This window comes from Syngnathus floridae, chromosome 4 (assembly GCF_059516105.1).
Source record: "Syngnathus floridae isolate MCC-2025c chromosome 4, RoL_Sflo_1.0, whole genome shotgun sequence".
Taxonomy (NCBI): Eukaryota; Metazoa; Chordata; class Actinopteri; order Syngnathiformes; family Syngnathidae; genus Syngnathus; species Syngnathus floridae.
In genome coordinates this window covers 11,392,226-11,415,381 of record NC_142416.1, presented here as the reverse complement: position 1 = coordinate 11,415,381, position 23,156 = coordinate 11,392,226, and the positions used below count along the sequence as shown (strand labels likewise).

Here is a 23,156-nt window from a genome sequence, read left to right as displayed (position 1 = left end):
AAACATTAAAGGACCTAAATGGTCATTTTGAGGGGTGTAGAGTTTTAATTTTTGTGCAAGTGGTTCAACAATTAGTAGAAAGAAATTGTGCAATGTAAACATCAGTTGATTACATAACTTTCAGACAGCCTTGGGTGATTAGCAGGAACAAACTTTAGAAGGCAGATTGAATCACTGACCATGTTCCAAAAATGCAGCAAATTGTACAAGGATGTGATCCTAAACCTTTGATAACCTTTCACATGTAAAAGCTATCATGCAAAAATGTAAAAGACAACTAGTTAGGGTACAAAAAGCAGACTGGGCGTAGACCGCATCTACATTTCCAATCTCATACGTCAACAGCAGTCACAGGCACGAAGACAACCGTAGCTGTAGTAGTTCTACATTTACACAAGGAGACATACTATCCAAAGGTGATGCACTGGATTTGGCTCTGCTGGCAGGTTAGCACAATAATTAGAGGCACCTAATGTGTACAAAATGTTGCATTTATGAGTCATTCAGTGCAGCACAAAATGGTGTAAATAAAAACAGTAAATCACACATCAGTGAAGCCACCAAATTACCCCCTCGGTTGATATTTTGTTCATCCATTCGATTTGTGTCAAGGAAAAGTGCTCAAGAGGACAGATCAGTTAACTAAGGGAAATGGTAGAAAAATATACACTACCTGGCCCATGGAAAAGAAAATCTGGATTGGACCAAATGTGAAGATTAGAGAACTGTTTTTGGAGAATTATGAAAAATGCTTGACAGGTAACTCTAACTGCTGCAATTAACAATGTTTGGATTCTTTCTCACAAGTACGTGTGTGAATAAGAAAGAAAGATCTTACTGACCTGCATCAAAGAGGCTGATCAAATAATTTAATTCAATTATTATTTTTCAGATGCATTATCAAAATGTGAGCATTTAAGTGAGGCTCATGAGGAAAATCTGTCATAATTTTGGATTAGACTTCAGACCCACTGTAAAAATATTACATGATCTACTGAATAAAAGATTTGACCCTCCTGGACTTAGAATGATGGGTGGGAATGGGGACGAAATGATTATCAGCTGGCAACCTGTGGAGGCAGTTATAAATCTGAGTTGGTCTCAGGCTTCACATTCTCAGTCCATATATGAGATTAGCTGACCTCATGAATTTGCTAAATGAACAGCTCGGCTAAATGTTGAGACCCTGTGTCAGACTTTTCTTTGGCCAGGCAGTGTATATTTCAATGTAAGGGTGAACCCAGGCGATGGGAAACAAAAGCAAAAAGTTAACCTCAATTTTGGAAAGGCAGTATTGTCAGGAGACATCCGTAGTTGACATCATCTCATCACTCAATCTGCTGACTTTCCATTGAAGTCAGTTTGGGAGTCCGCCTCCTCCTCAGACGCATCCTCTACCGCCCTCCGACCTCCGCCCATACGCCGAGGTGCGCTGCCAAAGGAAGGCTCGTTTCCACGCCTGAACGGGCACAAGAAGATGCGGTGGGCAGTCTGTAATAGTTTGCCAAGTTTGCAAACTCTGCGAAATCCTAAGAACCATTCTGATCATTTGAATTTGGATCATTTAGATTTATTTGGGAAGGAGGGGGGTGGGATCTAAAACTCACTTTTGTCACCGGCCGCATCATAGTTATAGTTTCCTTCAGAGGGCCATTATGACTGTCAACCCAAATAAATTTATGAACGTCTAATATATACAGCAGGGCTGCCCAAGTCCGGTCTTCGAGAGCCCCTATCCAGCCTGTTTTTGGTGCAGACCTACTACAGCACACCCGATTAAAATGATCGGTTCATTAGCAAGATTTGGAAAAGGCTGAGGCAAATTTGGCCCGCGGGCCATAGTTTGATGCCCCTAATCTAAAACAGGCATAGGCAGCCACTAGAAATCATTTGCTCATGACATAAAACTATTCCTACCTGAGTTTGCTCTTGAGAGAGTTGACCTCGCGACTCATGGCATCGTTGGCCTCGGTGGCTTCATCCAGCTCCCGCTGCAGCTTCCTGCGGGCGGCTGTGGCTCGCTGAGACTCCTCCTCCGACTCCTCAAGCTGCCGCTTCAGCTGCTTCATGCGCGTGTTTGCCTTCTCCGCCTGGTGGGAGCGTTCATGTCAAAGATGTCGCTTATGCTACTGCAAAGAGCCCCGACAAAATTCCTGGGAAACGAGCGAGCCTACCTGGTCTTTGTACTGTTCTGCCTGTTTTCTTTCATCCTCCACCTGCATGATCACATCCTTGAGCTTCTTGTCCTTCTGGCGCATACTCTTGGCAGTCACCTGCTTTTCCCTGAAAAGCAGGATAAAAGCTTGATGTGATTCAAATCACAGGCTTCTTCAAATGTATAGCTTGATGTGTGGTGACTATTTTGACTGATATTTAAATGACACAATATTTGTTTTGTAAAGTGCTGTGAACGATGGTGAAGTGAAGCAGATTTTTTTGTAACCTTGCCCAGATCTGCACGGATAGCACAATATTGTTTCTGAGCTCTAGTAGTTCCTTGATCCTCATGGATTAGCTTCTCCTCTGACATGGTATACTTTGGCAGATGTGAGGGTTTGTGATTTCCGTTGTTACAGCATAAGGTCAGATGTGTGTCCAAATGATATTTAAGTTCTCCTTAAAAAAATGCAAGCAGCATCCTAAAATTTTAATTTTGCTTTGTCCATTTGGGATAGTGCTTGGAAAAATAATACAAATACTTTCAGGATGCACAAGCAGTATGATGATGCAGGGGAAAAAAAGTATTCCATTGGTGTTTCTCTGCATCTGACCTGTTCTCCTGTTCCAGCTGCTCCTCCAATTGAGCCACCTTCGCCTCCAATGCGGTAATGGAGGATTTGAACTTGGACTTGACCTGGTTCTCCATCTCGCTGAGCTTGGCCTTCATCTCCTTGTTCTGGCGCTCCATCTGCTGCCGGGCGCTCTCGTTCTTTTGAGAGGCGGAGCGTTCTGTTTGCAGCTCGTTGTTCATCTGCTCCACCTGTAGGGAGAATGCAAGTTGGTACCGAGGCTTGGTGATGATGTGAACTTGCTCCTATAGCAACCTGCTGTGTGCTCTTCCTCAGCCTGTCGTTGAGGATTTCCATGTTGCTCTGCTCTTCCTCTAGTTCCTCTTCCAGCTGGGAGATCTTGGCTTCTAGGCGACGCTTCTCGTCGGACAAGGCGGACCTACACACGAGAAGCACCAGTGTGGTTAGATCGGATCAAATAATTCTAAAAAAAAGACAAAGCAGGACTGACTTTCCAGAGGAGTTGCTGGCCAGCTCATCTGACAGCTCGTCCCTTTCAGCTTCTGCTTGCTTCCGTGCCCTCTCAGCAGAGGCCAGATCCTAAAGAACATGAAACATGAAAACTGCACTAGTTCAGAGAATCCCGACCAAGATACCGTGGCAATGTGGGAAATAGCGCAATTTCGGATTTGTCCATATATCTACTACGACAGGCAGAACATCCAAACGCTGCTCGCTTAGATGGCAGAGGGTGCAATAAACCTGCGTATATACTTGGCATGTGAGTATATCAGCTTTGGGTCCAACAGGCCCAGATTTCATACTGAGTCAGTTTGTGTATATACTCACATGAGGAAATCATTATTTAATTCTACTACTAAAATTATAATATTTAGAAATTAATGAAAGTAAAAACAAATCTTTACAAATTTATACTAATCTATGCAACAGTACAAGTCCAAATATGACATTCTGAGTGACAAAATGGCCGACCCCCTGAGATGAATAAAAACAGGAGGACTTTGTTTCTTAATTCATATTCCACAAATATAGTATTAATCAGAATACACTAGTTGAATACTACTAGTTTACATTAATAGGCATCCATAGACCATGAAACTGTTAAAAGTTCAAATTAAAATTGCGTTGCTGTGACCTCTTGTAGCTGCATCAACTCAGCCTCCAGGCCCTTGGCTTTCTTCTCACTCTCCTTCGCCGTCGTCAGCACTTCCTCACGGGCAGCACGGGCATCTTCCAGCTCCCTCTGGAAGTCTTTCATTTGAGCCTGGCAGAAAAGGAGAATCACATCCCAGTATCAGGACTGTATTTTTTTTTTAGTGACCTGTACAATGTATTATTATTATTATTACAAAGCTGGTATTGGTTGTTGCATCCCTGGATGTGTGAAGGTTGGTCAAAAAGTCTTGTTGCTTTTGCAGCTTAGATAACAAAACTTCCGATACCCGCGCTTTTTTAGCATTCTCACCTGAATCTTTCGAAGCTGCTTAATGGCTTCATCTCGTCCCTTATTGGCTGCATCAATCTGGCCCTCCAGATCTTTCATGTCTGTCTCCAATTTCTTCTTGGCTGCTGCTGCTGAGGCCCTCTGCTTGCGTTCATCCTCCAGCTCTGTCTCCAACTCACGCACCTGATAGCCACGCGAGGTGTTACATTTCTGATGTAACTTTCTGCAACAGACACTGGAAAGGAAACAAAAGGTTTCTTCACCTGCTTGACTAGCTGCCTCTTCTTCTCCTCTCCCATCTCATCGCGTCCTTGCTGATCCCTCTCAAACTGGGCCTTGAGAGCCTGCATGTTGACCTCTAGGCGCAGTTTGGCATCCTCAGCCGCCTGCAGCTCGTCCTCCAGCTCCTCCAGCTGAGTCTTCATCTCCTCCACCTGGGCCTCCAAGCCTCGCTTGGATTTCTCCAGCTCATGGACCTGACAACGAGGCAGCATCAAATTCACAAGCACGTGATGACGCGTTCATCAAGGGTGAGCCGGAGCCCATCTCAGCTGACTGTGGGCAGCAGCACGACTAAATAAGAAATGATACTACTTCATACATTTTTCCCAACATCATCCTTTGAGCTGATTAGATCCTCCATCTCCACCCTCAGGGCCTTGTTGGCTCTCTCCAGCTCCTCTCTGGCATCTTGGGCCTCGTCAAGAGCCCTCGCCAAGGACAGAGCCTTCGTCTCCTTCTCTCGAGCCTCAGCCTCAGCTCGATCTCTCTCATCTGCATATTTACAAGAGATGGACTTCTCCTCCGCCAGCATCTGGAGGCCAAACAGCCACAATCAAATGACGCTACATGTCAAAGTTTCGACATCTTGTCATACATCGGCATCAACTTGAACACACCTGGTCAAACTTCTTTTGTTTCTTCTCAAGATTGGAAACATTCTGCCTCTGGTTATCGAGATCCATCAGTGTGTCCTCCAGCTCCTGTTGCAGACGGTTTTTAGTCTTCTCCAATTTGTCGTAGGCAGAAGCCTTCTCCTCAAACTGGGTGTTGGCTGCTTCCAAGTCTTTCTGCAGACGCTTCTTGCTTTCTTCCAGCAGCTCATTGTTCCCACACATTTCCTCCAGCTTTTTCTTTGAATCGGACAGCTGTCGAAGCAGAGTAAAATGAACGTTTGTTTACGACATTTTGATGCCATCGCTAATCTAGATGTGACTCATCTCTGACCTGGATGTTGAGGGTGGAGACCTGTCTCTCAACGTTCCTCTTGGCCTCCATCTCCTCCTCGAGCTGCTCCTGTAAACTGTTCTTGTCATCCTCCGCCTGTCGAAGCTTTGTTGAGAACTGCAGCTTCTGTCGTGTCTCCTCGGCTAGCAACTCCTGTGGACGCAGAGCAGGTCAAAGGTCAGCGTGAAATACTGCTACTTCCTATCAGAATAGCAAAGTTTTTCTGCAGTAACCTGTGTATCCTGGAGTTGGGAGCTAAAGCTGGCAACATCTTTGTTCAGTTTGATGACCTTGCCCTCAGCTTCATTCAGTACGCTTGTCACACTCTCCAGTTCAACCTGTGGGGCATTCACATGTATTCTTAGGGATTTTTTCAGTTTTATATTTTAAGAATATACTTCATGAAGCCAATTACAGTTATCTTAGAACAGCGTTCTCCCAGTTCAGCCTTCTGCTTCTCACTGTCATTGAAGCGCGATTGTAAATCTGTCACTTGACCTTCCAACTTCTTCCTCTTGTGCTCGCCGTCTTGTTTGGCTTGAGTGAGCGAGCGCACTTCCATGGTCAATTCAGATGTCTCCTTCTCCAGAGCTTGTTTGGCTTTCTCCAGAGTTGTCTTTACCTGGTTGTGGAGGCACGTTTTGGCTTGATTGGAAACAAGTCATATCGAGTAAATCGATGAAGTACTAATGTGTGAACTCATGGAGTCATTACTCGTTTTGACTGCTCTAGTTGCTCTGTGAGCTCCTCCACGGCCTGAGTGTGTTTCTGTCTCATTTCATGTATCTGGGACTCGTGGGTCCGGTTCTCATCCTCTATGGCTCTTTTCAGTGAGGTTACCTCCTGCTCACGTTTGGCTCTGCAGAACACAGAATGAATATTTGAAAAAAAAAGTGAAAAAAAAGTCTTGTTTATTCTTTAGCTTTGTTGTTTTTGTGAAGGTATATGTGACCTGAGTTCTTGCTGGGTTGCAGTGCTGTCCAGAGTATCCTCGAGCTCAGATTTAAGAGCCTCCAACTCTTCTCCCAAGTCGCGTTTGATCTTTTCTGCTTTGTTCCTGGCTGCTCGTTCAGAGTCGAGGTCTTCCTGCAAGTCAGAGATGTGGCCCTCCAGCTCACGGATTTTCTTTAGAGCGTTGTTCTTTTGAGCCGTCTCGTCTTCTAATCTATACAACAAAGGGAATTTGTTTAACACTGGTAACTGAGTTTGTGCTAAGAAACATTATTCAATTGTATTTGTCATGAAATAACATTCCAAAGTATAATGATACATAATAGGCATGCTAATTGGCCTCGTGCATGACAATCAACTCAACATTTTCTTTGGCCTCTACATTGTGAGCAGTTCCAGATCATTTCAATTGACTGATTCTTTGTTTTGAATCTGCCTATGTTGAAATGTGGAAAGTCTGACAAAGAAGCCATCAAGAGACTTTACCTGGCCAAGGAATTCTGGAGCTCTTCCTCTTTCTTTGCCAGCTGTGCTTTGAGGTCAGCAATCTGAGCCTGCAGGTCCGCAAGCTGCTCCTGGAGATCATTTGACTCGGCCTCTAATTTACGCTTAATCTTATCCAGCTCCTGCCGAGTCTTTTCCTCCTTTTTCAGTCGGACTGGAAGTACAGCCGAGGGTAAGCGACCCAAAAAACGGGTATACAAAGTTTGTAAATGATGATGTTGCTTAAGAGTGATTACCCTCCAGTTCTGAGATCATGGACTCATGTTTGTTTTTCAGTTTGGTGAGGTTCTTCGACTTCTCCTCTTCTTCAGCCAAATTAGTACTGTAGTCTGCAACCCTCTCCTCCATCAGCTTTCTCTCCTACAGAATAAAAATGTAGTGTGTGAACCAATAATGTCACTTTAACGTCACTATGTTTTTTTCTTATTTACCTTCAGCAGCTTGTTGTTATGGTCTTCCATCACCAGGATGTCATCTTCAAGCTTTTTAATCTTTCCTTCACAAGTGACTTTCTCCAGATGCAGCTTTTGCCGTGCATCCTCCTCCTCTTCTAAATGTTCTTCTAATTCCTGCATCAAAGCGAAAACAAGATACCATGCATGCTTGCACCTTGTATTTGGAAAAAGTGATGGGAGATAACTGACAGCAATAATAAACACAACAAATTCTCTACCTGCATCTGCTGTTGCATCTTCTTCTTTTCCACCAGAAATGTCTGAGAACGTTCTTCCTCTTCGTCTAGTCTTGCCTCCATCTCGTGCAGGATTTCCTCCAATTCCTGCTTCTTAGCTGCCAAACGCACCCTCATCTCCTCAGCTTCCGCATACAACTCTGTCTCAGCCTGAAGTTGCTCCTGCAACGCATTTCTCTCCTCCAAAATCTGAAGCAAATTGACAGACAAAGCCAGAGTTAACTTGGGCAGTGGAAATGAAGTACCCAGGTAGGTAGATAATAAAAAATGAATGGATGGACAGTAGAGCAGAGGAGAATAGGCTGTGAACTTGATTGGAATTACTATGTTTGTGTCACTCGTCATTTACCGCCGTGTGCTTCAAAGTGATCTCGTTCAGCTCCGATTGATACTTTGCGGCATTTTCTTTTGATTTCTGCAGCTCTTCTTCCTTCAGGCCCATCTCCTCCTCCTGCCGTGTCACTTGCAGAAGAGGCTTAACCTTTTGGCGAGTGTTGGAAAGTTAGATCAATATGAAATAGTAAGAACTTGAATAATTAAATGGACATGCTGACCTTTGTGAAGAGTCTCCACCACTGCCAGTTTCTAAGTTTGAGGTAGGCGGCACAATTCCTCTGAATCACTTTCATGGCTGTGAGTTGCTGTTGCCTCTTAGCAAATGCCCTGTAAATGATCAACAAAACAAATACATTGTGTGTGATACAATACATGCAATTTGAGAACACGCACTATACATAGACTTAGACATTTTGATTTATCATATAAAGAAATAGTTTGTATTCTTCCTCAAACTTAAATGGGAATATCCTTGAAAGAATATTTGTTTTCATTTCATTATAGCTGTATGCAATCCTGCCGACAGTCATGCTAGAAGTCATGGAATGTGAAACGCTAGCATGTACGTACTTCCTAGCCAGGAAACCTCGAGCTTGAGCCTGGAAGGCAATGATGATCACAGTTATCTTCAGGTCTCTCTCTTCCTCCAGCTGAGCCAAAACTCCTGTGCGAAAGAATATCTTGCTCTGCCCGATTCTGTACAGATTTGGATCCAGGTCCAAATGTTTGATCTATATTGGATGGAAGACAGTGACAGTCTCATTGTGACCTTCAATTCAAAGTAGCAATTTTGGTGTGAAGAACACTTGTTTACCATGAGGCAGCAGGCTTGTTTTCCATCCATAAAACCTTTGGGAATAGCACTTGCTGCCAGAATCTCATAGCTATAAGACAAAAGCGACATTTGATTACAAAATTCATGTAGTATAGTAATGTTTAAGAATAATCCGATCTGATCCAACTCACCGCTGGCGAAACTCCTGGAAGACAATTCGATTAGGGAATCCTTGTCGGCAGATTCTAATTCCCTCCAGCACGCCATTACACCTGAGTTGTTCCAGAACTAGGTTGGCATCCAGCTTCCCTGCCTGAGGAGAACTTACATGTAAGAGGGATTGACTTTAAGAGTTGACATAAAGCAGAGGGACAAGTGCACATTTGCCACTCTTCTGGTGAGACATTTGGTAAAACTTAGAAACATGGCCGGGACAATTTTGTATCTTCATGGAGACAGTTGAGAGGGCAGAGGTCACTGTGGTCACTGAACTACAAAACGTGAACACCAAGTTGGAACCATAGATGTCCTGAAGAAAAATCGGTGGGGAAGTGGAGGGTGACTAAAAAGTCGAAGCCCAACCCTTAGTTAAGTAATGATGACTTTGTAGAAATGAGTGATGTGTCCCAAGGCACAATGACTAGTCGGTTCAAAATATTCATGGCTATTCATGGTAACAGGGATCAGACGTAAATCCTGTTTCAAAAACTCTAAGTCAACAAGTTGTTTACCCTCTTCTCGTGGTTTGGAATGATGCATCTGACAAAGTTGGGCTGGGTGTTGTGCAGTGTGGTCATGAGTTTGGCGAGAGACTCCTTGTAGAGCTGCCCCACTGTGCGGAACATTCCCTTCTTGGTCTTGGATCCACCGCCCATCGAACTGTCTGACATCTTGGCAATGGTGTCAAGACCCACCACTCGGTCAGCTGAAGCACACAGCACATCAGTCATTGAATTACCAGTATACATGACATTTGATTATTATCAAGGACTTGATATTATCGACAAAATTACATGTACACAAATCAAAGGTGGAAACTATATTGCATAACACCATTATATAGACGCTTGCTGACATGAAAAAAAAATGGCTAAAGCACGTATGTCTGTGATCTCACAATCTTTCCAGAGGTCTTGCACAAATGAGCTGGAGGAATTGTTGAGCAGTGCTGTAACATTGTCATTCAGAGGGTCCATGTTCTTTGTCAGCCAGGCTGTGGCGTTATAGTCCACCTACAAGCACACAATATTGGATTTGATTTAGCAGTCCTGGGACATCTGGTTGTGCAAAAGCATAACCCAAATCACATCTCAACCGTACTCTTTAAAGTGCACTTTATTATTATCCTCACCTTTCCGGCATAGTGAAGAAGAGAAAACTCGGTCTTGTCTTTTAGTTGTTTTGATTTTGCAAATTTAACATGGTTTCCTTGGGTGCTCATGAGTTTTTCCACAAAGGAGACATCTGTGGCTTTGGGGAACCAGCACTCTTCATCCAGCAAGGCCAGAATGCCTGGAGGGTTGTTCTGAAAACAATATGTAAGGATTTACATGAAACCACGTTATGAGGAAGAAAAGCTCGTTGTCACTGTCTCAGGGTCACTCACCGGCCTCTCAATGAGCTCGATGCAGGGTTGCAGGTCCAAACCAAAATCTATAAAGTTCCACTCAATGCCTTCTCTCTGGTACTCCTCCTGCTCCAAGATGAACATGGTGTGGTTGAAGAGCTGCTGGAGCTTCTCATTGGTGTAATTGATGCACAGCTGCTCAAAGGAGTTGTCCTGCAACAGCCGTGAAAGAGAGCTGAGGATGCCCATTGTTCACAAAAAGGCTAACCTCGTAATATTGCTCATGGGAGGGTTCACACCTCAAATATCTCAAAACCAGCGATATCGAGGATACCCAGGAAGGAGGCCCCTTGACGTTTGGTCTTGTCCAGGGCTTTGTTGACTCGGCCCAGGATCCAGCGGAAGAGGCGTTCAAACACAGCCTTTGCCAGGGCTTCAATAGCAAAGTCAGCCTATGACGTGCACAAGTACCAAAATCATGAAATGTCAATTTTTTCATTCCTTCTTTTAGTGTACACTGTACCTGCTCTTTGGTTTGGGCTTTTTGCACCACCTCTCTGCCAACTTTGATTCGAGGCGTGAGGATGGCACGGGTGAAGTCAGTCACGTTGATGCCCTGCAGGTGACACACCTTCTGAGCCGCTACAGACAGGAGAAATAAATGGAATATACTTTTAAATATTTATCCCATTTCTGCTTTTGTTTTGCTATATTTTATTAATTGTTTGCATCTCACAATTTTATTCCTCAAGTGCCCTGTAATATTTAAGAACCTTCATATCTCAATTTCACATTACAAAAAGGTAGAGAGGGAGACAAGGAAGATAAAATACTGAATCTAACCTGTGTTGTCAGGCATGGTGGCCTGCTCTTGGTTCCTTTCTTTCTTAAACTCAATGTTTCCCAGCTGCATGACTGTTGAACACACCTTCAGGATATCTACAGTAAAACAGAACAGTATTGGTAGGATCCATCCATCTGTTTGTCCGTCCGTCTGCCCGTCTGTCTGCCCGCCAGATATATAAACAATACTTTATGCTATAATTCACGCCCAAATTAGAGTTTAGACTTCAAAATCTGATTAACAGACTAAGAGGATTGAAGCAGTTGACACCCAATTAGAGTAAGATACATTTATCTGAATCACTGGGAATTATCCTATTTTTTTTTTTGTCAAAACTAATGATAGACCACATTTGTTATACCAATTCGCTCCTCATCTGTAAAGCCCATGATAGTCATGGCCTCCATGGTCTCCTCGAACATCTCATCATCCTGCTGGCCCGGGATCTGGACGTGGCCCGCAACGAGGAAGCGGTAGTTACTGAAAGGCTCCAGAAGAAGCTCCTCTGAAAAGATAATAATACACAATGAATTAAAGTGATCTTTTTCAGGTTTTCCCCACCAGTTCTTAATGTTATGACTTTACAGGATTAAAACGGAGACCTGCATTATAGAGTATTGTTATGCCAAGTAAAGTCATGATTTTATGTAAAAAATATCCACACAACGCATTTTAAATATGTTACCTTTAACCTTGTCCTTGGCACCAGCGATCATGTAGTAGAAAATATGGAAGGCTCTTTCTATTTTTGCTTGTCTGATACAACGAGACTTCTCCAGGAGGTCTGAGAACTCAGCGATTAAAGAACACAAATGCTCAACTCTCAAGTTCGCCTAACTGTGAAAACATATTCATTAACCTATTTGTTGGCTTCTATGGCCATATCGCCGGTTCCTAAACTAGATATGATTTCATTTCCACTTGATAGATTTAAAACAGTTGAGGATACAGGTCTCAATGTTGGCTCCAACAATGTAGCCTGTCACATCAAAGTTGATTCGGATGAATTTACCCTGTGTGAAAAACAATCAAAGAAGGAGTTAATAAATAAAAGCATGGACAAAGCCATGGTAGATAGGATTTTTAAGATCTAATTTTATTCTGACATATAATCTTAGGAAGACAACTCACAAATCGGGAGGAGTTATCATTTTTGATGGTCTTGGCATTCCCGAAAGCCTCCAGGATGGGATTGGCTTGTAGGAGCTGCTTCTCCAGCTCTCCCTGGTGACAACAACACATTTACACAATTAATGTCAACTGAGGTGGGCTGCAGATGGGGTTGACGGGTAGCTTTCCCAAACTATAATTCATGTGTGCAAAAAAAAAAAAAAAAAAGAAAAAAGAAAAAGACTAATAAATCTCAAACTGCCTGTAATACATCAACAGCTCAGAGTTAGTTATGCAACCAACATCTGACCTGAGGTTCAGACGAAAATGAGGGGAAGCTGATATATAAACAGACAAGGGCAGGTTAGTTCAGCTGAAAATAATCTTATCAGCACATTGCGTCTGAGGAATGATCCAATTATATGAATGTTTTGCCTAAGTGTAGCTTCTCTCACCTTTTGTACCATCAGGGATTTAGTGCATCAATTTCAAAATATTATTTTTCTACTGACCCTGTCAGTCATGGACCCTTATCAACCTTTTCCTCTTCATGATCTTGCTGGTCTGTAGATTTATAGGTCGAACCAGGTAATTAGAAAATTAGGCAGACCCCACCTTGATGTGCATTCAGATAATCCACCTGATCAAAGTGCTCTGTCAGCTTTGAGCTAAGGTCAGACCCTGTCAACCTTCACCTCAATGATTTAAAACACGGCTTCTATCCGCCAAAATGGGCTGAAACTATCAGATGAGGAGACTATAGGCTGATTGAAAATAGTGACAGATGGAATATGATTGTGCAACATGGTGGTAGATCCTGTTAAATTGAAATGATTGACAAGATACAGACCAACTGATGTATTGAAGATCAGAACAATCAAAGCTGAAAGGATTGTCTTGTTCATTTAAACTCCTGGGATAGGTCACTGGAGAAGAGAAATGAAAAAATAGAGCAGAGCAGAGCAGCAAGAAAGAGAATATGATAGCTTACAGCAAGGCTTTTTTTGTATCAAGGTTTACCGCATAGTCAAATCAGGGAGTCAAACTAGAAAAGAGAGCTGAAAGTATAGTTTTGTTTTGTTGGAAAAAAAATGATGAAAGAGAGTTTGAGGGTATCCCAGCAACGATAACAACGTTATCAGTATTTGAACATGCTTTCAGCAATTATCTTCTATCGAAACATTACAAACAAATCAATCAAGTAGATTGTGCGTCGTGAAATCATGTCTCAAATGTTGTGACCGCTGAGCACTTAAAACATTTCAGGGCGACAGAGAAAGATTTTTTGTTTTTAAGATGGCGGACCATATGGCTAAATAAAATGCATCAGAACTCTCCTGCAACGGAAGGGAGCTTGGACGAAGCGTAGGAGGCGAGAAGAGGACGTGTTCCAGACATGAGGAGACGAGATGGGCATGCTCACACTGTGCACGTTGATCGGTGAGAGATCCTTTCACTGCTGGGGAGGCTTAAGCTCATCACCCCCGGCAGTGAAAGGGTGTTCACTGAAAATACGTTTGACACCAAACTCAACAATGTAGCCGGCCCAAACTGGCCATTCCGGTGGTTTCAAATGTGACTACGAAGAACTACGATCATGCAAATCCACTCGCACTGTGTAACACAGGAAAAACTAAAATGCTAGAAGGAACACTATCGTAAGGATTTGAACCTTAGTGTTGGAAAATAGATATCAAAAAATGATTCTTTGGCAACTGAGTGTCACTATCGTCATGCACGTTTAAATCTCAGGAAGAAACAACACACACAAAAACACACTTCAGGCATTGCCCTTTACTCACGTAGGCAAACTGTGATCCTGATTGTTGCTATTTGGAGGAAATGGCGATATTCAGAATTAAACTGTGCAGCATCCTAAATACATTAAGAGTGAGGGAACTGGCTGACAGACCCTTACTTGTCACTCCAGCACGGTCACTTAGCATGCATACTTACAGCACTGCTGTCCTTCTTGCCTTTATGGGACGAGGCCACGACAGCCAAATACTGGATGACTTTCTTGGTGTTCTCTGTCTTGCCAGCACCAGACTCCCCACTGAGGAGGAAAAAGATGTCAAGGTGAGACAGAAAGAAAGATACCTCACTTAAAACAAATTGTATCTTCCTGGCTCAGACAAGCAGTTAAAGCTTAGTCTTTAAGTACTTCAGTGTACCGTATAATTGTCATGCTTTTAAACACAAGCGCAAACTAGTCCCATTTTCCTTCCATAAAATGTGGCTTGTGATCTTAGATCCTTCAGAGAAAGTCAGAGTTGAACAATCCCAGAGCCACCAGCCATCTAAGTCAGGGCTCCATAAAAGGCAGGGGAGGCTCCGTGTTGGAAGCGCATTCAATATACTTTTTTTCCTGTTGTCATCTGGCACGGACCCACAACATCCAGACCCCCACTGTAAGCATTTGTGAGAGCTGGACAGATTCTACTGGAACTACTGGGAAGTCAATCTATGTCCTGCTCAGTATCAGAACAATCTTCATAAAGTGGTCACGGCATTAAGTACACTGGAACCACTTTATCTGATTAAGAGCTGTTTAAAAATTGCACCAAATGAAAACCATAATGCTGTTTTTATGACTGAAGTTGCCTCGTTGAAAAACTTGTTTGCGCACAGTCACTATAAGCAAAATCTCTGTCTCTCTCTTTCTCTCTCTCTCTCTCTCTCTCTCTCTCTCTCTCTCTCTCTCTCTCTCTCAAAATGACCAAAATCTAATTTTCTAATCTAAAATTTCATGAAATAGTTTGCATGAATAATTAATACTCAATTTTCAATCTTGTCCTCTATGGAGGTGGCAGGTCAAATCTTGCTACAAGGGAATTACATGAGCTGAGAAATTACCATAGACCACATCCTTGTTTTTTAAAATCATGCCTTCAACACCGCATTTGTTTACATCTACTTCTAAAATCTACTTTAGTCTGATTCATAAATCAGTTTTATTGATTTAGTTCACACTGATTTATGTATTTCAATGGTAAGTCAACCCAAATTAGATGCACAAGTTTCCCAAGTTTTGCGGTAAAAATAACATGTACATCCAGCGCATATGGACACACACACACACACACACACACACACACACACACACACACACACACACACACACACACAGACACACACACACACACACACACACGCACACACACACACATCATACATGACATTCCATGTACTTTACCAGAAACATTTCTACCATATAAGGCCCCAGACTGCCTGCTGAGCTTCACAGCAGTTGTAGTTTTAACTGAAATGGTAATGTTGACCAGTGGGAGACATTACTGGGCAAGTGTTCAGCTCTCTTGTGTCATTGTGTTATCAGTTTACATTTTTTAAATCACATGTAACATGGATTGGATTTTCTTACATTATTTGACCTTGTGTATTCAAAACTGTTTACACTGATTCCGCCTAGTGCAAAAGCTGTTTTTTAACCTGCCCCCCTGACACGTAGTGCAACAAATACTGGAAAGGGTGGACTAGATGGGGAAGTGGTCTGATTTTTATCAAAACCTATACAGGATCTTGAGATTAGTGCTGTAATTTTGGAGAAGAGGAAGCCTAGAGGACATCACGGCATGGGGAGAAGAGCGATTAGTGTTAAGACCTTTTACTTTGTCTTACTGTGTCAATCAAGAATGTGTTTGAATTGTCACCTTTTAATTTAACAGGCTTCGTTAAAATATGGTATTTACCATTTTGGAATTCCTTTATTGCAGAGTACATTTTTTCAGGGGTGGTAAAGTTCTGGAAATTCCTAAATGGAAAATGTCTATTATCGTGCATAATATCCAATCCATACCTCGGGATCTACTATGTGTACATATCACCTCCTTTTGAAAGCAAAAGTTAGATTCCAAAACATAAGCAATATTCATCATTTAAAAAAAAAGTGATTTACTCAAATTTGGCTGAGAACATAGAGCAGTGAAAAAAACCATCCTAAAATAAATAACAAATGAGCTGCATCACATGTGGTCCAAGACAGCTTGTCTCGAGATGGCCAATTCACAAGCTGCCAATAAAAAGCTTAAAACTAATAAAAAAATAACATGGAAAGCAAACTTTGGCAAAACTAATCTGGTTTCCTAATCATCATAGAGGCCAAACTTCCGGAGCAAGGGTCTGAGTGGAAAGTCAGGCCGCAGTCATCGGGGAGCACTGCATGACTATTTGTTGATATATTCACCAATTTTGCTCACTTCTCCTACTTCAAGGTCACTGATTATTGTCATATTATTATCCTCTATCCTTTTCTCTCTTGGAGGGCATAGAGGAACTTTATTTGATTGGATTTGAATTTGGAGCAGTCCTTAGGCAGTGCAAAACCCAAGCACACACAGCCTGTGTGTGACATCATGGAAAAAACATTCAGGGCAAAAAAATGACAGGAGTGGGTTTGAAAATGGCAGATTTACTTACGTGCAGAGAATTGATTGATCTTCACGATCTGTAAACACAGAAATGTAATGAACTTTAATGTTGGTTATAAGTAGATAAAACTGATTTTATTTTTCTTTAGCTTACATTTGAGTGAGTTGTATAAACAAATACCTTTTCCTTGACATGTACAGTAAATTAAATAATTTACACTGTATACATTTTTAGAACATTTTAATGACAGTGATTTATGAGATTGATATAAGAAAATATACTTCTTGGGACAACTTCCTGAGCACATGTTTATTCCCTGAGCCGACTGATGCAAAAATGCGGCAAATGGGACTCCAGTCCTGGCTGAAGTGCTTAAGCTCTGCACCTCTCTACAACTACAAACATAAACTTTAGAGTATTGATAGCGCTGTTCAGATCTTCTCTTCCATTAGGATGCACATGCACAAGAGGTATGAGAAGCAGATCCCAGCCAAAAGAAACACTTTACAAATGCTCATTGACTGTGGTGGTTTAGGAATTACACAGTTCATCATTAGTATGTGACTTTGATGAGGACACAACTTGCTAAATCACAATGAGTATAGATCTAAAAACAATACAGACATAATAGGAAGTGAGATCAAGTCTCTCTCAAAGGAGAACATATGGACAGTATTAACGCACCAGTAACTGACAACCAACCAAACAAGCATACAAGTGAAAACTCAAACGTTGGAAAGGAGAGATGGGCAGTATGAAAGAAACTATTTTAATATTTTGTTTTGAAATTTGGATAGAGGTTTTTTTTTTTTTCCCAGGGCTTTATCTATTGCACCATTTAAAGCACAAAATAAACAAAGCTTTTATAATAAATTGGGACTTTTATACATATAGCTGTAATCTTCCAAATTAACATTTCGCTGAGATTGTAACCATATATTTTGAAGTTTTAACCCATGAGCATTTGGAAAAAGTGTAAAAATTATTATTATTTTCCAAACCACTTCTCCTCACGGAGGTCACGGGCATGCTGGGGCCTATCCCAGCAGTCTTTGGCCCATAGGCAGAGTATACCCTGGACAGGTCGCCAGCCAATCACAGGGCACCCAGTCAAATAACCATCCACACTCACAATCACACCGATGGGCAATTTGGAGCGGTCAAATGAATTATTATTATTTAGTCACTACCACATACTATATAAAAAAAAACATCACTATTGAGCAAACAAGTATTTCCACATTCTTCCACTATTGATTTTGAATGTTAAATAGCTAGGATTGAATGAAGAAAAGACAGACTGATGGGACAGGAAATACTTTATAGACCCCCACTCATCGCTCAACAAAAATGTCAACCCCTCAGAGAGAACACCCTCACGTCAGCAAGAGATCCAGTGGGCACGACCCCCTGGGCCCGCACGGAACAGATTCCATGGGAAAGCGAACCATCCAAAGTCTCACCACGGCCAAGCTAGCGTGGTTTCATTACTGTAAGCACAGCTCGGCCACCTTCACGAAACGCTGACCACCCAATAGAGCAGTACATTAAGAGACCTACTGCCAAAACAGATTAGGACTGATTATCTCTAATGCTGCGCTTGTATCGTCTTTCAAACTGTTAGGCCTGGCGAGACGCTGGAATAAAGACCATACCTTGCATCATGTTTCTGTAGGCATTGTCTGTGATGGAATAGATGTGTGGGGGGACCTCATGCCGCTTCTTCCCTTTGTACATTTCAACGATCTTCTCGGAGTAAATGGGCAACATCTTGTAGGGGTTGACCACCACACAGAACAGGCCTGAGTATGTCTGAAAGCAAAACGGGTTTGGGATTTCCAATGGGATTCTGATTAGAAAGTCAATGAAGTTGATTTGAATGAATGCGTTTGGGTGCATACTTACATAAATAAGGCCCGAGAAGTACCTCTCACGGATATTGTGCAGCACCGAGGCTTCGTTGAGGCAGGTGAGCTCGGCCATGTCTTCCACCTTGCTGAACTTGGGTGGGTTCATTTTCTGGATGTCGTCCTTGTTGACTGTCACCTTTTTGGCATTGTCAGCCAGCTCCACCAGGACCTCATCGCCGTGCTCCTCCTTGATGCTCGCGGCCTCAAATCCATGTCGCTCCGAAGGGATCCACACCAGTTTCTTGGCTGCCCAGTCGGCTTGAGCCATGGGGCTGTTCAGGAAGTCCTTGTCGACAAAGAGGAACTTCTCGTCCTCGTTTGGGCCCTTCTTGGACATGTTTGGACTTGGTGGGGGTGGGGGGCAACTGGGGTGAGAAAGAAAAGAACAGCATTAAAACAGAAACAGTGAGGCAGAAAATGGGAGTATTGCTACTCTGATCTTCTTTGTCCAGTCAGTTTCAAATTTCAACATTTACACAAACTCCACTTTGACACAAACCCAGACAATGTCCATTAAACCTTGCAGACGCGGAATTGAGATTTAAAAAAATATATATCTGAGAAAACAATCCAGCTCCATGAGATGCATTAACTCCAAGTCATCAGCTAATTGACAATATCAATTTTTACACCCTCTCTCTCCCCCTCTCTGTCTGTTTGTCTGCTTGGAGGGGGCTTCAGTCTGGTGTTGTGATGACCATATAAGGGCCCCTTCTCTGGAGCGAGGCTCTTTTCTGCCTTCTTCCTAAACAGCGAGGCAAGTGAACTCCCAAACAAAGCCCATATAGGGAATAATATGTCTCGAGCTGCCCTTGTCGTTTACTCCGAAATGATAGTAAGGCAAAGAGCTAGACGGTTGCCTGGGCCTTTAACAGTCATACTTCATAATAGCTCCAGGAGGAACCCATTTTTATATGCAGGAGTCACAGATTAAATTATAAGGGTCATGTGAGTATTATGGGAGAATTTAAGAAGGTTGATACAGGCATCTGTAACAATCCTTTATTATCACACTCCCTGGGTCCAGTGAGCATGTGAGCACAAGCTTTATTGATGTGTCAAATGAGATTGGCCTTTTAACTCTTGAAGACAATTTAGTGATTCGAGGATTATGTATGTAGAGTCAGCTGTCCACGGGCTGCTGCTTTGACCTCCTTTCCCTCCATCTCTCTGTGCAAGACTGCTATTCTTTAATAGAGTGGGAACTATGCAGAAAAAGCCCCGAAAGCCCTCTGAGAAAACAGAAGTAGACCTCAGGGACATAGCAAAACAAATCAACCAAAATAACGTAGAAATATTAACAGGAGACAAAGACAAGCGATGAGCGTACATGCTCGTCAGGAAGTAATGATGATGTTTTGAGCTGATAACACCAAACAGACTTTTCCTGTATGAGTGAACTTCTCCTATTGCTCTCGAGCTGTCCTCACCACTGTGACTTGAGATAAAGTCACCTCGTGCTCTATTGTGTCAACATGACCAGTGTATGCTGAGGACAGATGTCTGAAATAGAGTTGACAGGAATTTAACTCCGTATGATTGATTGGCAGACTTAAACATTGCACTTTGCAACTTCATTTCACAATGACACATGCATGTCGAACTTAACAATCAAAACAACAAAAAAAGAAATATAAAACAAGTAGACCACCAATATATTATATGACCAACCGATTAAAGCAAAGTTGCCTAAATCAAGAGGATTAGAAAATAATATATTTTTTGTTTGTGATATTTTCTTTTTTGAAATTTCTCATTCCATTTCAAAATGACAACATGATTCTGCATTTCAACACTGTGGTTAGGATGTTGTCTTCTCGTTTTTATGACCACAAATTGGTTAAGCATTGTGTCTCAATGTGTAAATTAATGTGAAAATTTAGGTAAATGCAGGACATGTCTATGTTTCAAAATTAGTGCTTGTCCAACTTAGGTTATTTGGACCTTGGTGAATTTCTACTGAGGGTATTTTGCTGCTTTCATGTCGATTGTTGATTATAATTAATCATAGAATAAAAGTAACTAGCTTTCTTATACAATTGGTCTCGATTAAAGTACTGACAAGCATAAATGAGAAAAAAAACCTGTTGTTTAATAAATAAAATTCTTATTTTTGTCGAAAACAAACAGAGGGATGTCAACCCAGGGGATAAGGTGACCTTTGCAATTGTGTGGCCTTCGGGTCCTGTGAAGGATTTCACTCATTTCCTTTGTTTTCTGTGCAACATTCCTCCTGCATCTTCTTAATAATCCTAAAATCAACCATCTTAAAATAGCTCTTGTGCATAAGATTATGAATTACAGCATGGGAAATTATATTAATTAATGAGCAGCTGACACTTGACCCGTTAGGGATTATCAAAAATATCTTAGGGCTGCAATCATTGTGACGGAATATTTGTGCAAAAGTACTTTTAATCCTTGAGGCATCAGTGTTTAATCGGATCTTTTAGGAAAACTGTCCCCGGCAAATTGTTGTTGCTTTTGCCCGCTTCCCACAGTAGTTGGACAAAGGCAGCAAATAGTGTAATTAATGATAAATTGTCTTTTAAGGTTTAAGGTATAAAATTAAATACTACCACACTTCACGATTGGCATGGTCACATATGGGAAGTGAAATTTCTAACAAATACAACATTTGAAGATCCGTTTTTCCACCTCTTAAAGTATTTCACAGAAGAAATATGAAAGTTTATCTTGAATTGAATATATTTAATTTTACCACCTCTAAGACCAAAACAGTCTTGTTTCCTTCAATAAACCAGAACAACTCAGTGCTTGTTATTACAGCAAACTTTCTGCTTCTTAAATGCTCCAGGATGAGCTTGTTTGACATGCAGCATACTCACTTAAAGGGAAGAAAAGGTGTGCCGAGGGCAGCGCTGGATGCAGAAAGCTGTCAAACTGACAAGGTACTCCCCACACAAAAAGTCCAAAAGACCCCTGTCAAATTGCGAGCCTTACCATTTAAACTCGTGAGCTGCGATCGTGGGCGGAGCTGCACCCGTGGCTTGGCCATCCTCCTTGTGCTTTCCTCCACCAGGAAGTCACATCCACGAGAGGCAGTGGGCATGCGCACTAATCACTCAGACGAGTTGCAAAGTGATGCCGTGAAGATGAAGAGTTGTGCTATATATAATATGCAAAGGTGACATAAGTAGAACACATTGAAAAAAAAATGTATATGTGCAAGTGTCATATATATGACATATGATAGGTGACAAAAGTAGTGTATATATATATATTATATATATATATGTATGTATGTATATATATATATATTATATATATATATTTTAGTCATATATATATGTATAGTTTTTTGGGGGGGATTTGACATTTTAAATGGCAGCGTGGCTTCAATGTTTCTCATTAGAGCCTCACAGTGGATGGTACAGCATGCATATACGTACAGTCGCTAGATTACGTAATCAACCTCCACTCCTCATAAGGCAAGTCAGCTGTCCCCTGTACCGGAATCCCCCTTGACTGGAAGCCCAGAAAGACCTCAATAAACAAAATCATAATTTAGGTGGCGAGTCCCTCACTGTGAGTGCGTGTGTGTGTGCAGATCTTTCAAATTCCACCACCACAAAGGGCGAGACCCCTCCTCCTACATCCCACATTACCTCCCCACCCTCTTTCCATCGTCTTTCCAGTGGAACTTCCTATATAAGGACACCGTACTGTTTGCTCCAATAAATCAAGGTGCAAGTTGATAGCCAGAGCCTGTTCTGGGCCTGAGAGTGGAAGTGCCAGTGTGTGAGTGTGTGTGTGTGTGTGTGTGTGTGTGTGTGTGTGTGTGTGTGTGTGTGTGTGTGTGTGTGTGTGTGTGTGTGCGGAGCTACAAGGAGGACCTCGACGCACCCTCTGGGCAGCATCAAGGAGGCAGCGGCAATTCTTTCAAATGTGGAAGATGGGTCGAGCTCCGAGGAATAGGAAGGGATGACCAAGGAAACGATGGGGCAGGGCGGCGGAGGCAAATAAAGCAGGAGATACACTGAACAGGAGTTGCAGTGTGTGCCATATAAGGAGAGAGGTTCTGTTTGGAATCTCAGCAGCTTTCTGTGTTACTTTTAAAGTGTAGCACAGACAAACACCACAAGCCCTAGTGACTAAATATGGTCCAGTTGCATTTGTGTTGCATTGGAAATGATATTATATTGATGGGGCTAATTATTTCTACCTTGAGGTAGTATAGGTGTGGTGTCCAAAGGGTTTTATTCTTTTTTTTTCTTACATCAGAGGATGTTATTTTCTTCTTGTTCCAGATTTGCATTCAGCTAATAAGGGTGTGTTCTCTATGCAGGGATACAAGTGCCATGAGCTTTGGCTTGGCTCTGTGAAGGTTGGGAAACACTGTTCCTCATTACCTCCAATCGCAATGTCATTCATAACTGCAGCTTTCTAGCAAGCCTTTCAACTAATATGTTGATCTCCTTCATCTTCACTACTCACAGCAACAAGATGTCTAATCGAGTCCACAGATGAGTCTTTCATATCAGAAGCGCCACGCTAACAAGACATACAGTCCTTATGATTCCTACACATGTTCAAGCATGCCCAATTGGGAACTTCTCTCTGGTCACACAAAAATAACAACCAATCACAGCTCACCAGTTTTCTGAAACTGAGGCGTGATTAGTTTTGACCTGAGA

General features: G+C 42.1%; 1 protein-coding gene across 2 annotated transcripts; it reads right to left on the bottom strand.

Annotated features, from left to right (window-relative positions):
* Positions 1–22: 22 nt before the first annotated feature.
* myh11a (myosin, heavy chain 11a, smooth muscle) lies at positions 23–21,482 on the bottom strand. Of its 2 annotated transcripts, XM_088374591.1 has the most exons (42): positions 21,348–21,482; positions 18,494–18,863; positions 18,244–18,400; positions 16,637–16,664; positions 14,156–14,255; positions 14,002–14,028; positions 12,221–12,313; positions 12,039–12,102; positions 11,775–11,873; positions 11,451–11,594; positions 11,089–11,184; positions 10,769–10,887; positions 10,545–10,697; positions 10,285–10,458; positions 10,030–10,203; positions 9,796–9,910; positions 9,410–9,603; positions 8,870–8,991; positions 8,718–8,787; positions 8,474–8,634; positions 8,122–8,230; positions 7,917–8,048; positions 7,550–7,756; positions 7,308–7,445; positions 7,113–7,236; positions 6,859–7,030; positions 6,374–6,586; positions 6,136–6,280; positions 5,837–6,043; positions 5,655–5,759; positions 5,422–5,574; positions 5,094–5,342; positions 4,796–5,008; positions 4,458–4,670; positions 4,216–4,377; positions 3,886–4,014; positions 3,241–3,329; positions 3,045–3,168; positions 2,772–2,980; positions 2,175–2,283; positions 1,918–2,090; positions 23–1,459 (listed from the first exon to the last, which is right to left on the bottom strand). In XM_088374591.1, the coding sequence occupies exons 2-42, from the start codon at positions 18,833–18,835 to the stop codon at positions 1,333–1,335; spliced, it is 5,934 nt and encodes a 1,977-aa protein (XP_088230717.1). In that variant the 5' UTR covers positions 18,836–18,863; positions 21,348–21,482; the 3' UTR covers positions 23–1,332. The 2 variants fall into 2 exon arrangements, with proteins under 2 accessions (XP_088230717.1, XP_088230718.1); XM_088374592.1 differs by lacking the exon at positions 14,002–14,028.
* Between the last annotated feature and the right edge of the window lie 1,674 nt (positions 21,483–23,156).

Bases quoted from the DNA above. Each gene is read 5' to 3' on its own strand.
- myh11a (XM_088374591.1), bottom strand. From the start codon at position 18,835: ATGTCCAAGAAGGGCCCAAACGAGGACGAGAAGTTCCTCTTTGTCGAC. The intron at 10,459-10,544 runs GTGTGAACCCTC...CGGCTGTTGCAG, and splicing joins CTGGTTTTGAGATATTTGAG to GACAACTCCTTTGAGCAGCT. The intron at 4,015-4,215 runs GTGAGAATGCTA...CTTTTCTGCCAG, and splicing joins AGCAGCTTCGAAAGATTCAG to GCTCAAATGAAAGACTTCCA.